Below are 16,830 nucleotides of genomic sequence, written 5' to 3' on the forward strand. Positions count from 1 at the left end.
TGATTCAACTTGGCGGGTTCTAGCAAATAGGCGTTGGGCCATATTAGACACAGAACCTGCACACTGAACACTAAGAGCCAGAGAATCCTTAACAGCCAACTCATCAGACCGTTTGGAAAGTAGTCTATTATCTTTGGGAGTGAGAAGTTTCCTGGCCACCACCGCAGCGGTCATATCATTCTTCATCACAGAATCCCCAACGGTAAAAGGACAAGTAGGGGATATGAAGGATAGGCGCCATATGTTGTCTGGAGAAGGTGTGGCTGTCTCTTCTCCAAGGTTCAAGTCAAAACGACGGTCGGAGGGGCCAGACATTTTCAAAAGTGTTGAAGAGGGAAGATGTCAGACAAATCAAGATCTTAGAAGTGCAAGAAGGGAGCTTCTACTGGTGGAGATTCAAGTGTGCTGTGGAACTTAATGCCAACCTCTATAAAAATCTGCACTTGACGGAGCTTCAGGAATCGAAGAGGCGTTTGCTTTCTCGAAAGCTGAACTGCTCAGAGACCACGATGGCTGATCTCAGAAATCAAAGAAGCACCTGCTTTTTCAGCCTCGTCAGCACCTGTCACATGCACACTCAGCTTTGCAGAAATTACGGGCAATCTGTCGAAGATTTCTGGTGAAGTAGAAAGCACATGAATCTTACTGTTCAATCACCACTCTCCACACGCACCATCAACTTCTCGGGTACCACATATAACTTTGCCAAATATCTCTAACAAAGTTTAGGCACGAGAATTTCGAAGTTCCAGCTACCCTACTATTACCCACAGGGTAAAGGAACAGAACCACTGCTTGACAACTGGAAAGTCCCTATGTGTGTCAACCTCCGTGTTCTGTGGCAAGACAGGCTGGCAAGAACGTCCAACCTTTACTCACATTCGAGAAAAGACTCCCAACATAATTACTTTCTAAAAAACCGAAGCGGCACCGCTTTCCGAATCTCGAGAGCCAGATCCCCGACGGGATTGCTTGTTCGAAAACCGAAGAGGCACAGCTCTCAGAACTTCGAGAACCAGATTTCCTTAGATAAAGCTTGTCTGTAATCTTCACACGCATCATCAGCTTTCCAGATACCACATACCACTTTTTCAAAGTGCTCTGACAAAGTTAAAACACGTGAAGCTGGCAGCTCCCACTACATTGCTGTGACCAAGAAGGGTAAAGGAATAGCATTACTACTTGTTATTGGGAAATCCCTATATACATCGACCTCCCTCCTCAACGGACAGGCAAACCTGCAAAAATGCTCAACCCTTTCTCGCATTCGAGAATGCACCCTCAACATAACCTCTCGAAATACTCAGCTTTATTTCCCCCCGATAATACCTCAGCAAATAAGCCACACCAAGAACAAGAGTATCTCATATCATCAGGGTCGAAAGCAAGAGTATCCCATATCATGCTTTCTCCCTGTCCTTATCTTCGTCCTTGTCCACACCTGCAGGACAAAGAGAAAGAGAGCAGTCAGTCGGAACCTGAAATCAAACCTCCAATCTGGAATTGACTGCCTGAGACCTTTGCCTGGTTGCTTACTTAGCATTGCTCTCGAGAACTCATCCTCAACTGCTGTCAAGGTCATGAATTCCACCGGCACATACCTCATGACAGTTGATCAGATATTGGCTCTTTACGCTGAAGCTGCCAAGCGTGGATGAGTCACTATGAAGGAATGTTCTGAAGGACCATTTAAATGCAAAGGTTGCACACCACTTCTGCCATGCAAAAGATTGAAGCAGAAGGTTCAACGGTGAGCTGAAACAGACCACTACAGCACGACACCTTTCCATACCACATTCATTATTCCGTCAACAGCAAAAGTATCCCATATCATCAAGGTCGAACGTACTCTAGATTTGATGGACTTGTTTTGACCCTCAAATTCTTGAGTCGGCCTTATACTCTGAAGGGAACCAGAAAACCCTCCAGCACAGTTCAAGAATAAGCCTGTGGAAAGTTACTTCTTCAAAAGCAAAAGTATCTCATATCATCTCTTCTCCATTTGCTTCTCCTTATCCTGGCAGCTGAATGAGAGACAAGGAGAAGGAGAACAATCAACCGGAAGCCAAAGTCGAACCTCCGATCCTGGGTTGCTTGCTTGGAAGTTTGATTGCTTACCTTGTCTGTCACCTCTTTCGGCAGATCTCCTAGCTCGACGACTTGGGGGACTCCTACTATAGGGTTTGTATCGCACTTGACCAAGCCCGAAACTACAAGTAAGCTTCAAGTGAAATTGATACATTACCTTGTGCATCTTCATCGGTTAAAGATACCACACATGGATGGAGGAAAAGTACTTCCAGAGAAGATGCCACATCTACATATGAGACAGATAAGGCACGTGAAAATGATACCACACTTCAGTACTTAGAAGTTTCGTGATTACTCAATGGCTTGGATCTTGCAAGTCCCCAACCGAGGAGCTTCCCTCACTCGGGAACTTAGGGGAGCATTGTTTGTACCATACTTGACCAATCCCGAAACTATTGAGCACCGGTCAACGTTATACCATCAAGGACCCAGAAGAGCTTCCCTTCAACCAGGAGGCCAATCACAATGCGACACGTGTCGACATCAGAAGCCAATCATAGCTCGACACGTGTCAACATCAGAAGCCAATCACAACACGACACATGTCAATGTTAGAACAAAACTAGAAACTCTCCTCTATAAATAGGGATCATTCTCCCACAATAATCTCTAATGTCATTTTGTACTAAACTATTCACTAGAACTCACAAAATGAGAGCTTGAACCTATGTATTTGTGTAAACCCATCACAATTAATGAGAACTCCTCTACTCCGTGGACGTAGCCGATCTGGGTGAACCACGTACATCTTGTGTTTGCTTCCCTGTCCCTATTCATTTACGTACTTATCTTCACAAGTGATCGAAGCAACCAAGCGAAGGTCACAAACCTGACACTTTCTGTTGTACCAAAGTCCTCGCTGATTTTGTGCATCAACAACTTACTCTCAACTTTATATCAACATTGGAGCATGCCTTAAAAGTGTAAGATCTTTTTTATTCTATTTTGTAAAATAAATTAAGTTTTGAAGTTTATGTATTCTGAAACTTAGGTATATATATAATACATGCAAATACAAAATTACAATTTTTTTATATCTAGGCTGTATCGATGAAACATTTTTTATGTAAAATTTTTCTAACATTTTAAGTGTAAATAGTATTGATGCCTAAAATCCTGTCATCATTTTTTTTTCCATCAAAATTTTGCAGTCGGTTGAATTGTTTTCAAATATATATAATTTCTTTGTGCAACGTATCTTTTAGTATCTTGGTCAAGCATTTGAAATCATTACTAGTTATTTAGTACAAGTTAATTTATAGGAACTGCTTGAGCTTCTTGGGATACCTGTTTTATTTTTTTTAAATGGAAAGATTGAAAAACTGTATAAGTTAAATGGCAACAGTCAGCCAGATATTTCATGAAATTCTACAGTGAGTATTAATATCCCTATAACTTTAACTATCCTCAACTTCAACAATATTTTCTGCCCTTTCTTATTTAATTGTTTTTGCATTTGAACGAACATCTGTTCTATATGTAAGTATTACTATATATCAGATATCAAAACTGGTCTTACTGTGAAGAACAACCACTTGAAGTTGGTCTTCATTCTGCTCAAACTTTTAATGAAGATAGCATGTCAAATAGGTATGATATCCACTTCTTTCTCCTTCTTCCCAAACGTTGTAACAAACACATTGGGACATACTGTTTCTGCTTTGAAGGTTATTGATTCATAGACACTATGAGCATCACTTTCTATTCTGTTGGTTTTTTATTGTTCTTCATCATGAAAAATAGAAACTTTGGATATAAAAAGGTGGCTGACGAACACCAAAACATTATAAGTATTATTGATACTCTTAGAAAAATTATTTCCTCTCTTACACTCCCATTAATTTTTGTTTCAATTTCTTATTTTCTGCGTCAAATATTGTAAATCTGAATTAGCCTAAAATGTTAACATACATCTGAAACTTCTGTGTGCAGAAGGAAGACATCTCATTGCAACCAACTCAATCCAACAAAACTTTTGCCACTCTTAAAAACATTATCCAAACTCTCAGCTCAAGTAACTACTCTTTCCATATGCTTTTCATTTCTTGATACCTAATGTAAATTTTTAACAATCAGATCACATAACTTAACATTTACATTTATATGATTTTTAATTATTTATTAATTAAAATTTATATACTCTTGCTATGTCAGAAACATAATTATCCATCCAATTTATAGTCTCGTAGCAATGTGCGGGCATCACAATCTAGTTGTTCTCATAGAATTTGTCTTTGATTAGTATTTTGCATGGACTATGTTCGAGAGAGCTCCCAAACTTGACCTCGGCAGACATTCACTATTTAGTAATACAATATATAGTCCATACAAATTTTCATGCTGATTATATTCCACAGTATGATCCAATACTTTTTGGTAATTTGGGTCTTGATTATAAGTAACTCCACCTTATACCTATATAGACAAAAGTAATATAGGGGGCAGATTCGTATCACCAAATTTTACATAATTTTTTATACTTGTTTTTGTGGGGCTCATTTCGTAATGTATTTCAACAATATGAACTATCTATTTTTTAGGTTTTCCTTCAAATATCATGTCTACAAAAAATCACCTAAATATGAAATCATATGACTGTTGAATGCCTTAACAGTTTTGTATTTGTCTAATTTTTTTGCAAGAATGATATATGAATGATTTTCTGAAAAATAGACGATTCAGATCATTAAAAGTACATTACATAGTGGACCTCACAAAACGTGTGTAAAAAATTGTGTAAAAAAAAATAGTGCCACAATTCGCCATATATATATATATATGTCTTTCTTTTTATTCATTTACCACAATTGGTTCCATTGTTTGTTAAACCCCAGTTATTCATGTCATTTGGTATCAGAGCCAAGTGATTGGTAATTGAGTCATTTATACTCATTTCATCCGACCCAATTTTTGGTCTTTGCAGTAATTTAATAATAATTTCCGAGGATGTGGCGTGAGCAAACCAGGAGGAGCAGAGAGAGAGTGAAAACCCAGTAAGTCTAGAACCCAATAAGTTAGATAATTTATTTTGTTATCTGTAAACCCTAGAAACTAGGAAGAATGAGCCGCCTATTTATGACAAACTCATCTACTAATACTAGTTCTAGATCTAATTTAAATAGGATCCCAGAGATCGTAAATGAAGAACAAAAGTTAGAATTTCAATCAGACAAACGTATCGACTTTGGAGATTGGAATATCCCCAAAGTATCCAGTAAAGAAATTTATAAGAAAAAATGGTCACTCTCTTCATTTAAAAGTGAACACCAAGTAAGAACAGCCAAGCAAGCTTATGCTCTCAATAAAGAACATGAAACTTGTCAACTTTTCACACTAGAACAAAATAAAATTCATGGAAAAGATGGTCATGATTACATTCACATCGGTCTTGTACAGATCGCAGTAAATCCATTAACAAGAAGATGTCTCAACACCTCTATCTTGTTATGTCTCCAAGATACAAGATTCACTGACTTTAGTGATAGCATTCTTGGAATGATAGAGTCAAGCCTATACAACAGACCAATCCATTTCGACTGTTTCCCAGACCTCACGGTAAGTCTAACAGACCCACATATGTTAAAAGCACTCATATTAAACATAAAAACCTCTAGTTATCAAGTCTTGGAGTGTCCAACCATTAGCTCTAATTTTCAAAGTCTATTATAAGTGCACGGGTACCAACATGAACTTTCAAGCCATAGCCAAAATTCCCAGAAAACACACTTTGTTAATCCAAAGTAATGAAGAAAATGCCAATATCAAAATGCGTAAAACCATCAAATGGTCAGACATTAGTTTACCATCAAATTGGTTCCTTATTAATGAAAGTAAACCAGTTGACATTCAAAACAACTTAGTCAATCTAGACAATATAGAACAATAGTTTGATGGCACCGTTAAAATCAATTTCAACACTCATGCTAGAAAGTTGAGTGCCCAACTTCAAGAATTAAGTCAATCAGCTAGGTCCAAAGAACTAGTTAGAAATTCTTTTTCAATATCTACTTCAACAGATATATTAAATCGTGATCATGAATTAACTAATTATTTAATAAGTATGAGACTCAAATAAGTAAGGAAAAACTCCCAGGTTGCTCACCCTTGCTACGAAAACCAAACCCAAGCCAAAACTACCCAAATTCAAGAAGAACCAACATCAGCAACAACAAATGATTTTGAAGTAAACCAACAATTATTAGTTTTAAGCAAGCCATTTAAAATACATTGATAATCATTAAAAGTTGACATCAAAGCAGAAGAAAATATACCAAGGAGAGAAAGATTTAGACAAAGTTACACCCAAGGTAAAAAAATTAGATATTTACGAAAAATAGGAAAACTTTATGAATAATCATAAGATTGATATATTCTTCTTCAATTTTGTTGAAGAATATTATGAATCAGAAAAGGAAATTGAAGTAATCACAAAAGAAAATTGGGTCAAACAAGACAAAACAGTAATTTCCTCGAGTCACCCTCCACAAAAAAACAATACTAATCTCCATCTCAAATACACAAGTAATAGCTACACCCTACAAAATTCCTAAAGAAGATGCAAGAATTAAACCAATCATAGAACAAAACAATTTCACAAACCAAAGCCTACATGTCAAAGGAAAACAATTAGATAAAATTGAAAGTAAAATAGGCTACCACAACAAAAAATCATACTGAAAGAAAAGCTCCTAGTAAACTTCCCAAGTGCCTCATCCAGTAAAACAGCTCTAAAGACAAACTCTACTAGTGAAAAAAAAAAATAGATCAAATGTTAAAGGAATTAAAAAGAGAACAAAACACCATTAATGTAGTAAGACACCAAGAATCACAATCAGAAATCACCTCTGAGTGCTCAAAATCAAAAGACAGTAATGCAATCGAAAAATTGGAAGAAGCTTTCCAAAATTTTGAACTAAAAAGAATAACAAACAAAGACAAATAAATCCAACCAGTCTTACCAAGAATCAGTATCTAAGGCCAACACCTCCGGATATTCAATTTGAAGAAAGAAATTTTCAAAGTCAATTTTTAGTGTCGGCAGATAAACTCTATGAATGAAATATAGATTGTTTATCCGAACAAGAAATTTTAAACAAATTACAACATGTATCTATGGTTGCTAACAGTTATGTTACGAATCATAATCTCAGTTAACCATAAATGGTTGATCTCTTAGTCACTGGATTTACAGGAATGTTACATTTCCTGGTGGGAAAAACATATCACTGAGTAATCTAAGATGCCCCCACCTTAAGCGATTTTAAGAGGTACAAAGATGTTTTTCATGTCTAGAGTAATGCTTAGAGAAGACAGTAAAGAATCATTTTGGAAAGAAAAATTCATAAATGAGTTACCAAACTTATTTGCACACAAAATCAGACAAGTTTTAGTTAACGAAGAAGGTAACATACCATATAATACCCTTACTTACAGATATATTATTAATATTATCCATAAGGAAGGATTAAAAATGTGTATTGATATAAAAATAACAAAACAATTCAACAAAGATAAATCAGTAGCCAAATATGAGTTAGGAACATTTTGTGAACAATATGGTTTACCCCCTATTACCCTTTCCAGTAACAAGAAAAGAATAGAAAGATATCCCAGTAAAGACCCAATTAAAACGTATGACAAGTATGACAAGTACAACAAAAGAAAAATTTTTAACACCAATAAATTCTATGGTAAAAGCAAACCTAACAAAAATTGGAAGAAAAAATCATTTAATAACAATTATTCCAAAGATCAAAACAAGGGTAATTGCTATAAATGTAATAAGTTAGGCCACTATGCCAACAAATGCAAAGTCAAAAAGACTGAAGAAGAGAAAACCGAATTAATCCAAGTGCTAGAATTGAAAGACACAGATCAGAGTGAAAATGAACAAGAGTTCAATTCTAACTCCTTAGAGTCAAACCACTCAAGTAGCTCTGACTCCCTAGACATAAACATGGGATGCAGAGATAATTGTTGTAAAACAATTTCAGTCTTAAACAAACAAGAAGAACAAGAAGGTTTGTTAATTGAGTTAATTAGTAAAATTGATGATCCAAAATTAAAATCCCATTCCTTGAAAAATTAAAGAAATTAGTAAGTCAAGAAGAAGCCAGCACAAGTCAACAGCCAACTCCTCAAAGTGGAATATGTCTCAGTACAACCTTAGAAAGGTTTAATAAGTCAAAGAAGGAAATTACAGTTAAAGATTTACAATATGAAGTAAAAAAAATTAAGGAAGAAATACAAATCCTTAAAATAGACAATCAAAAAATTAAATCACATTTCAGCTTCATGCAAACACAAAAATTAATTGAACAAGAATTTAAACAAAACAATGAATCAACTTCTTCCTCTTCCGATGAAGAACCAAGAGAAAACAACCATGAAGAAAATGATAAAGGTTCAACCAAAAGTTTAATCTTAAGTTTACTTAACAAAATTAGAATCAGAAAATGATATTCAAAAGTCAAAATAATCATTGAAGATTTCTAGTTAGAAACAATTGCCTTAATCGATTCAGGAGTAGATTTGAGTTGTATTCAGGAATGAATAATTTCAACCAAATACTTTCACAAATCAATTGAAATCCTTAGTGCAGCCAATCATTCCCTAATGCAATTAAATTATGAAATACCAAAAGCACACATTTGTCAAGACAATGTTTGTTTTAAAATGTCTCTTGTTCTGATAAAAAAAAATATCAGACCATATCATTTTGGGACTTCCTTTTACAGACCTACTATATCATTTTATAGTACACTATGATGGAATTTCTACCATTGCTATGGGTCAACAAAACTCAAAAATATCTAGTTAAAGAAAAACAATATTTAAAAAACAATCAACGTAATTGAAAGAAAAACACAATACATCAGTTATTTAAAAGAATTGAAGAATAATTAAATAATAGACCTGTACAACAAAGAATTAATTCTTTTCAACAAAAACTTGTTGGAGAAATATGTTCAAACATTCATAATGCCTTTTAGCATAGGAAACAACATATAGTCAAACTTCCTTACATCAAAGACTTCGATGAAAGGAAAATACCCACAAACACTAGACCAATCCAAATGAGTCAAGAAGCTATGAAATTTTGTAAAAATGAAATTGCCAAATTACTCAATAAAGGAATACTCAGGAAAAGTAAGTCACCTAGGTCATGCCCTACTTTTTATGTCCAGAAAAATGCTGAATTAGAATGAGGTACTCCAAGATTACTCATTAATTATAAACCATTCAATGAAGTCTTAGAATGGATAAGGTATCTAGTCCCCAATAAAAGAGATTTAACAAAAACATTAAGTCAAGTAGTAATCTTTTCAAAATTTGACATTAATTCGGCTTTTAGTAAATTCAAATTCATGAAGATGAAAATTACAAAACAACATTTGTCACTCCCTTCGGCCATTATGAATGGAATGTAATGTAATGTAATGCCATTCAGCCTGAAAAATGCACCCAGTGAATTCCAAAACATAATGAATGAAATATTCAACTAATACAACCACTTTTTTATTGTCTATATAGATGATGTTCTCATTTATTCAAAGTCAATTAATGAACATTGGAAACATTTAAACATGTTCACCAAAATAATTAAGTCAAACAGATTAATTGTTTCATCCACAAAAATAAAATTGTTCCCTACCAACATAAGGATTTTAGGATACAACATCCATCAGTCAACAATCCAACCCATAGACAGAGTCATCCGGTTTGCAGATAAATTCCTAAACGAAATCATTGACAAAACCTAACTTCAGAGATTTCTAGGATCGTTAAATTATGTTGCAGAATTCTACCCAAAATTGAGAAAACACTGCAAACCATTATTTGATAGGCTCAAGACTAATCCCCCATCTTAGTCTCCTATTCATACTTCCATAGTCAAACAAATCAAATCTCATGTCAAAACATTACCCTGTCTTGGTATTCCTATAGCTAACTCATTCAAACTTGTTGAAATTGATGCCTCTGATATTGGTTTCGGGGGTATTCTTAAACAGTCAACTTATCTCAATTATCCTGAACAAATTGTTCGGTTCTATTTAAGAGTCTGGAATCCAGCTCAATGTAATTGTAGTACTATTAAAAAAGAAATATTATTTATAGTACTATACATATAAAAATTTCAAGATGATTTGTCAAACCAAAATTTTATAGTAAGAGTCGATTGCAAAAGTGCAAAACATGTTTTACAAAAAGATGTTCAAAACATTGCATTAAAACAATTTTTTGAACGATGACAGTTAATATTAAGTATTTTTGATTTCAAAATCGAATACGTAAAAGACAGTCAAAATTGTATTCCTGATTTCCTAAAAAGAGAGTTTCTGTAGGGAAAGAATGTCAAGAGAAATCCTGAGGCTTCCTGCCTCTCTCAACCCAATAAAAAAAGAATCAGTTAAACAAGAGTCAAACATTGTATCTTACTCAGCCAGAAGTTCAGTGAACCGTTTCACTCCCTTAGGTTCTACCGTAGGGAATTTTTGACCAAATTATCAGTTAGCCTTAGTCAAACCTTATGATCCCATCAAAATCTCAATAAAACTATCTCAACCAATGATCAATGACAGTTAAACCTCCCCTTACATTCGAAAATCATCTAGTGAATATTTGTTCAGTTACCCTCCAGATCTTATTCCAAACCCAACACCAACAAAGTTAGCCAAGTTCTGGGTTTCTTCTAAATTTCTATTACCAGACGGAAGAGTCATACAAAACCCTTGGATTTTACAAAAGCATTATCTTTAAAACCGAGTCAATGACCATTAAACCCATCACCAGTCACACAAATGAAAAAAACACCTTTATCAGAATTTACACATTGGAAAAATCATGTCAGAAAAGGAATGGGGAATCCCCATTTACAAACACAAGTTTATTCACACCCAACCACCCAATATCCAATATAATTATTATGATTACATCAATGCATGGACCAACATTTTCCTCTATCAGAAAGAAGATTTCAGTCACTCATGGTTTATCAATTTTGACAAGAAATTTCAACCAATATTCCCAGCTTAGTTCTCCAAGTGGTGGTCAGTTCATGGCCCAATAGCTAGTCTCATCCCAAAATTGCTCATGCATAGAATCAACCATTTTCAATCAAGGTTCGACACGAGTCAGTTTAACAAGAAAATACCTACTCTTTTAATTTTCATGGCCAAATATAAAGTTCCATGAATTTTCAAATGAGGGTATGAAGTAGATAATGAAGAAGTCCATAAACTCAGATCAGTTAAATGATGGAATAAATTTAACTAGCAAAGAATCAATGAACGAGTTCTTAATGAATTTCCCATTGAACACAACCAGTAATCGAAACACAGTTATTATCAGACATCTCTCCATCCTCCTCACTCAAAGGAAAGTCAAAGTCTTTCAAGTCATTAAAATCAAAGCACAAAACTGCAGAAATTGAAGACCTTGGACATAAACTTCTCGCTCAAGTGGCACAGTTACAGTCACAAGTAACCTAGTTACAATTACAATTAAAATTTGAAGACGAAGAAGATGAAACTTCATCTGAATCTTTAGATGCATCTTTGTAACAACCAGTAAAGTTAATCAGTCAAAGCACTAGGTGCGCCGACTACCAAGATTCTCAAGACCCATTTGCATAAAGCCATGTGAATCATCAAGTCAAGCCATGTGAGCATAGTAAGTCATTATGTCAGTCACCATGTGAAAATTTAGTAATTATTTGAAGTCACCATGTGAAGCATTTAGCCATTATTCGCATGGAAAAGTAAGGATCCAATCAGTCAGCAAGAATCATTCAGCATGTTCTACAGTAAAAGCAATATTCACTATTAATCAACAGTAAAAGCAAGTCATCTTCCATCTCGTGCTTCAACAGTAAAGAACTCAATCATTCAAGTCTCATTTTCCAAGTCTATAAAAGGAAGACTCTAAAGACAAAGAAAGCAGGTTAATTTCCACATCATTTCCTCAATTCAATTTTTCTTTGAGTTCACACTATATTCAAAGAAATCAAATATTGTAAACACTTTCATTCTAGAAAAAAAGAAGAAGGATGCCTACGAGCATCATCCAGTTCTATCAATAAATTTTGTTAGTAAATTGTAAGTCATCAAGTCAGTTTTGCAATAAAACTTATTTTCAAGTTATATCTCCATCATTATTTTAAATTCATTATTTCCATTATGAATATTTTCATAATAACTGATTTCAATTGGCACAGAATCCTCGATCACGATTTAATAAATTGACTGGGAATGAGGATTTTATGCCAATTGAAATAAGTTGTTATGAAAATATTCATAATGGAAATAATGAATTGATTGAGAGTGAGGATAAATTTAACCAAATGGTGGGATAAATTCAACCAGCAGAGAATCATTAAACAAGTTCTTAGTGAATTTCCTATTGAACCACAACCAGTTACCGAAACACAGTCATTATCAGACATCTCTCCATCCTCCTCAATCAAAGGAAAGTCAAAGTCTTCCAAGTCATCAAAATCAAAGCACAAAGCTGCAGAAATTGAAGACTTTGGACAAAAACTTCTCACTCAAACGACACAGTTACAATAATAAGCAGCCTAGTTACAATTAAAGTTAAAATCTGAAGACGAATAAGACGAAACTTCCTCCGAATCTCCAGATGCGTCTTTGCAGCAACTAGTAAGGCCAATCAATCAAAGCACCAGGTGGGCCGACTTCCAAGATTCTCAAGACCCATTTGCATAAAGCCATGTGAATCATTAAGTCTAGCCATGCGAACACATAGTAAGTCACTATGTCAGTCACCATGTGAAAATTAAGTCATCATGTGAAGCATTCAATCATTATTTGCATGGAAAAACAAGGTCCAATCAGTCAGCAAGAATCACTCAGCACATTCTATAGTAAAAGCAGCAATTTTCCTACAAGTTTACTATTCATCAACAGTAAAAGCAAGTCATCTTCCATTATGTGCTTCAACAATAAAGAACTCAATCATTCAAGTCTCATTTTCCAAGTCTATAAAAGGAAGACTTTGAATACAAAGAAAGCAAGTTGATTTCCACATCTTTTCCTCCGTTCAAATTTTCTTTAAGTTCACACCGTATTCAAAGAAATCAAATATTGTAAACACTTTCATTCTAAAAAAAAAAAAAAGAAGGATGCCTACGAGCACCACTATCCAGTTTTTCAATAAATTTTGTCAGTCAATTGTAAGTCATCAAGTAAGTTTTTATAAAACTTATTTTCAAATTATATCTCCATCATTATTTTAAATTCATTATTTCTATTATGAATATTTCCCTCACAACTTATTTCAATTGGCATGGAATCCTCACTCTCAGTCAATTCATTGAATATCTTAAATTCAAAGTAAATACAGATGAAGACTTCGTGTCTTTCGTTTTATTCATTTACCACAATTGGTTCCATTGTTTATGTTATAGTTTTTATTTTATAATGAATATCTACCCTTTTAATTACATTTATTTTCAGTAGTATTTAAGAAATGGTGTGCTATCCATACACTTCTTTATACTTCTCATACACTTTTGTTAATTTATGTTTTTTTATATTCCTCAATTCATCCTGATCCGATGACCGAAAACTAAAATAATGTATGAGAAGTAAAAAAAAGAGTAAGAAACCATTAGCGGACGGGCATGTAATTCCAAATTTACAAGTTTTTACTACCAAAAGGAGACAGAGCTTCTTAATTTTTAATTTTTTAAGTTTCTGATTGACTTGGGGTTGGGGTACCTCCGGAATATAGTGCTTGATCTCAGCTGAATAGACAATTGATCGTATTCATATGCCAACCAACCAAGCAAGCTTTGCCTTTGATTGAGTGTTAGTGAAGAAGTCAAAGTCGTGTAAGATTAATTTCGAACTACATTTATTTAGCCTTCTGTCACTCTGTGCTATTCATTTGCTCTAGCTAAAGGTAGACATGCACTTAATTTCGTGCACGACTTTTTTAAAGTTTTTTTCTTTTTTTTTTAATAGTACGAGATAATTTTATTGATACAGAAAAGGAAGTTATACTTAGTCAATGGAGATATAAACTTTATTCCTCATAAAACAACAAAATTAAAATATAAGAAAAGAGGAGGGACATAAACCTTATCCTTCTTGAAAAAAGAAAATACAGAAAAAGAGGGGGATGTAAATCTTACCCTTCTTGGAAAAGAAAATACAAGTAATAGAGGAGGACATAGAGTCAATTCCATCTAAAATAAAGCCTAAAAAGTTACATGCAAGATAAGCTGTAAAACAAAAAGGAAAACCCAAAATGATTAGGTAAAAAACAAAATCACACATCAAAGAAAAGGAGATAAACCTGTAAGCCGGCATGCCTAAGAAGTCTGAATGCAGAAAATGAAGAATCTCTATAGGAGGAGTTGCATGCCAAACAAAAGAAGATGAGAGAAGTCCTAAATTGACTAATTTTAAGAGTTGGATTGTCTAATGAATATGACTTTTCTCTTTAATCTATTGCGTCTTCAGTTTATACGTTCCAGTCTTCCTAGGGTGGCTTAGATTATTAATAATAAAATCGATTGTAATATAAAAAAAAAATTCTCAAAACAGAAAAAGGGTTATATTTTTCGTTTTCAAATGGTGTTGGACACAATTTATTTCTTAACAACTTGACATGAACACCACCGTTAAGCTAATAGATAAATATGAGACACAAACATGGATTTCTTTTCTAATAAGTTCATCACTTAGACATTCTACATAATTAACATTTAAATAGGCGGCCAAATTATATCCTAAAGATATTGATTGTATTAAATGCAGGTAAGTATTGTAGTCAAATTCATATTTTTATCACAGATAGTCCCTGAAATTGACCAACGCATCAAAATAATACCTGAAATTAAATATTATTTACAAAATTATAGAAGACGATATTGATTTGCAATACCCATATTCAGGGATGATATTATTGAATTGTCAACTTCAAATATCATATTGATGTGGTGGGTCAATTTCAAAAATGACTTATGATAAAAACTCAATATAATATAATAACTTAAGTTTAACAAGTCATTGCCTGCGAAACCAATCTTTTTAACATGTTACTAAGGAGTCTATCCATTGTCAAGCGATAAGATAATTATATTAAATTTAACTAAATTACAGTGAGCAAAATTCAAACTTGGTGCAGAATAAAACACACTGATGTAACTAGCTTGGCTAAACTCAAATATTCTATTTTAAACTAATTATTTTAAAAGTAATTTATGTAAATGTATCTTTAATTATATAAATAATTAAATAAAAATAAATAGAGTAAATGGTTGGGTAATAAAAAAGTTTCCTTTCTTGTTTGGTCTTTGGTTTTAAGGGCAAGTAAGGTAACACAAGTCGTTCTCCTCACAAGCGAATAAAAAGCTGTAATTCAGGGTACTCATTCTCCTCACAAATTTTCATACATACAATCCAACAAATTCCAAAACCTCTCAACATATTCCATCCTGCTAGCTGCACAGACTGATCATTTTGTCTCTGATTTTCTCTTCAAATGTAAAAGACGTTGCATAGAAAAATGATGAATATGTTATTCCCTCGACTTCTTCCTCATTTTCTTTTCTTTGTAGCTTCCTTTGTAACTTTTGCCTTTGGAGCTGCTCGATTGCCAAATGATGAAGGTACGAGTAATTCACCTCAATATCTCTATGTCAAATATCTTACTTAGTTTCCTTTGTTTCATTCTATAAATGATGGTTTTAAGTTCGTTTGATAATCTTTTAGTTTTCAATTTTTTTGAGTTTTCAAATTTTGGTTTGGGTTGACTTTGGTTTTCAATTTACATTTTTCCGAGAAGTGAAAACAGTTACCAATGAACTAAAAATTAAAAACTGAAAATTAAAATGATTATCAAATGGACCTTAGGTAAACAGATATTTGTGTGAACTTAGTAGAAAATTTCAATCATATGATGCTGAGGTGCACTCTGTAGTTCTTGTCTATGCATCAATTTTTTTTTTCTATTTTGTTGAGCACGATATTAATTTGTTGCATTTTATTCTGCGTATATGCAGTGCAAACTTTGAATGACATAGCAAAGACACTGGGGAAGACGGACTGGGATTTCAGTGGAGACGCAGATCCATGCAGCCGCCAACTTCCATGGACTGATCCAAGCCCACCCAAAGGACGTGAGTATGCCATCAGCTGTAATTGCTCATATGAACACTCCACTGTCTGCCATATTACCAGCATGTAAACCTCTCTCTCTATCTCTCGCTCTCAAAAACAAACATGCCCGAATTAGAACTCAATGAGATTTTTCAATGTGTTCGGAATATGAAATGATATACCACCTGTCAGTATATAAATGATGAGTCATTTGTGTTAAAAATTTAACACAATTTGAAAAATAAAACTTTCTTCTACTTCTATAACGACATGTGATATACTTTCCGCGCACAGTGAAAAGTTTCGCTACATCTCACAAGCTAATACCAAATAATCTTATAGGGATTTTGTGATTTAAATTGATGTGCATTTATTGGTGCCGCCCCCAACAAAAGTTTTTCCGGAATATTATTAGATTGCTGGGGATATTTTCTTTCGATTAGAATTAAGTAATTAAATGCTACTTGTTTTTCAATTAACAGGAAGGCAAATTCGGATTTGGTACATGTTTTAAATCTAATAAGAGAAGTACCATTAGACTATCAACTCGTTAGTAGAATGCTACTGGTTTTAACTTTTTTTTGTCAGAACATTTTGATATAGATGCCTCATT

General features: G+C 33.8%; 1 protein-coding gene across 2 annotated transcripts in view; it reads left to right on the forward strand.

The window, feature by feature from the left end:
- Window positions 1-16,830, forward strand: part of LOC126589991 (probable leucine-rich repeat receptor-like serine/threonine-protein kinase At3g14840) — a 97,655-nt gene that overhangs the window by 33,724 nt on the left and 47,101 nt on the right. For both annotated transcript variants that reach the window (XM_050255457.1, XM_050255456.1), the window contains exon 2: window positions 16,121-16,301. In XM_050255457.1, the coding sequence (XP_050111414.1) occupies window positions 16,121-16,301 (181 nt within the window). The remainder of the gene's footprint in view (window positions 1-16,120; window positions 16,302-16,830) is intronic.

This window comes from Malus sylvestris, chromosome 11 (assembly GCF_916048215.2).
Source record: "Malus sylvestris chromosome 11, drMalSylv7.2, whole genome shotgun sequence".
Lineage (NCBI taxonomy): Eukaryota > Viridiplantae > Streptophyta > Magnoliopsida > Rosales > Rosaceae > Malus > Malus sylvestris.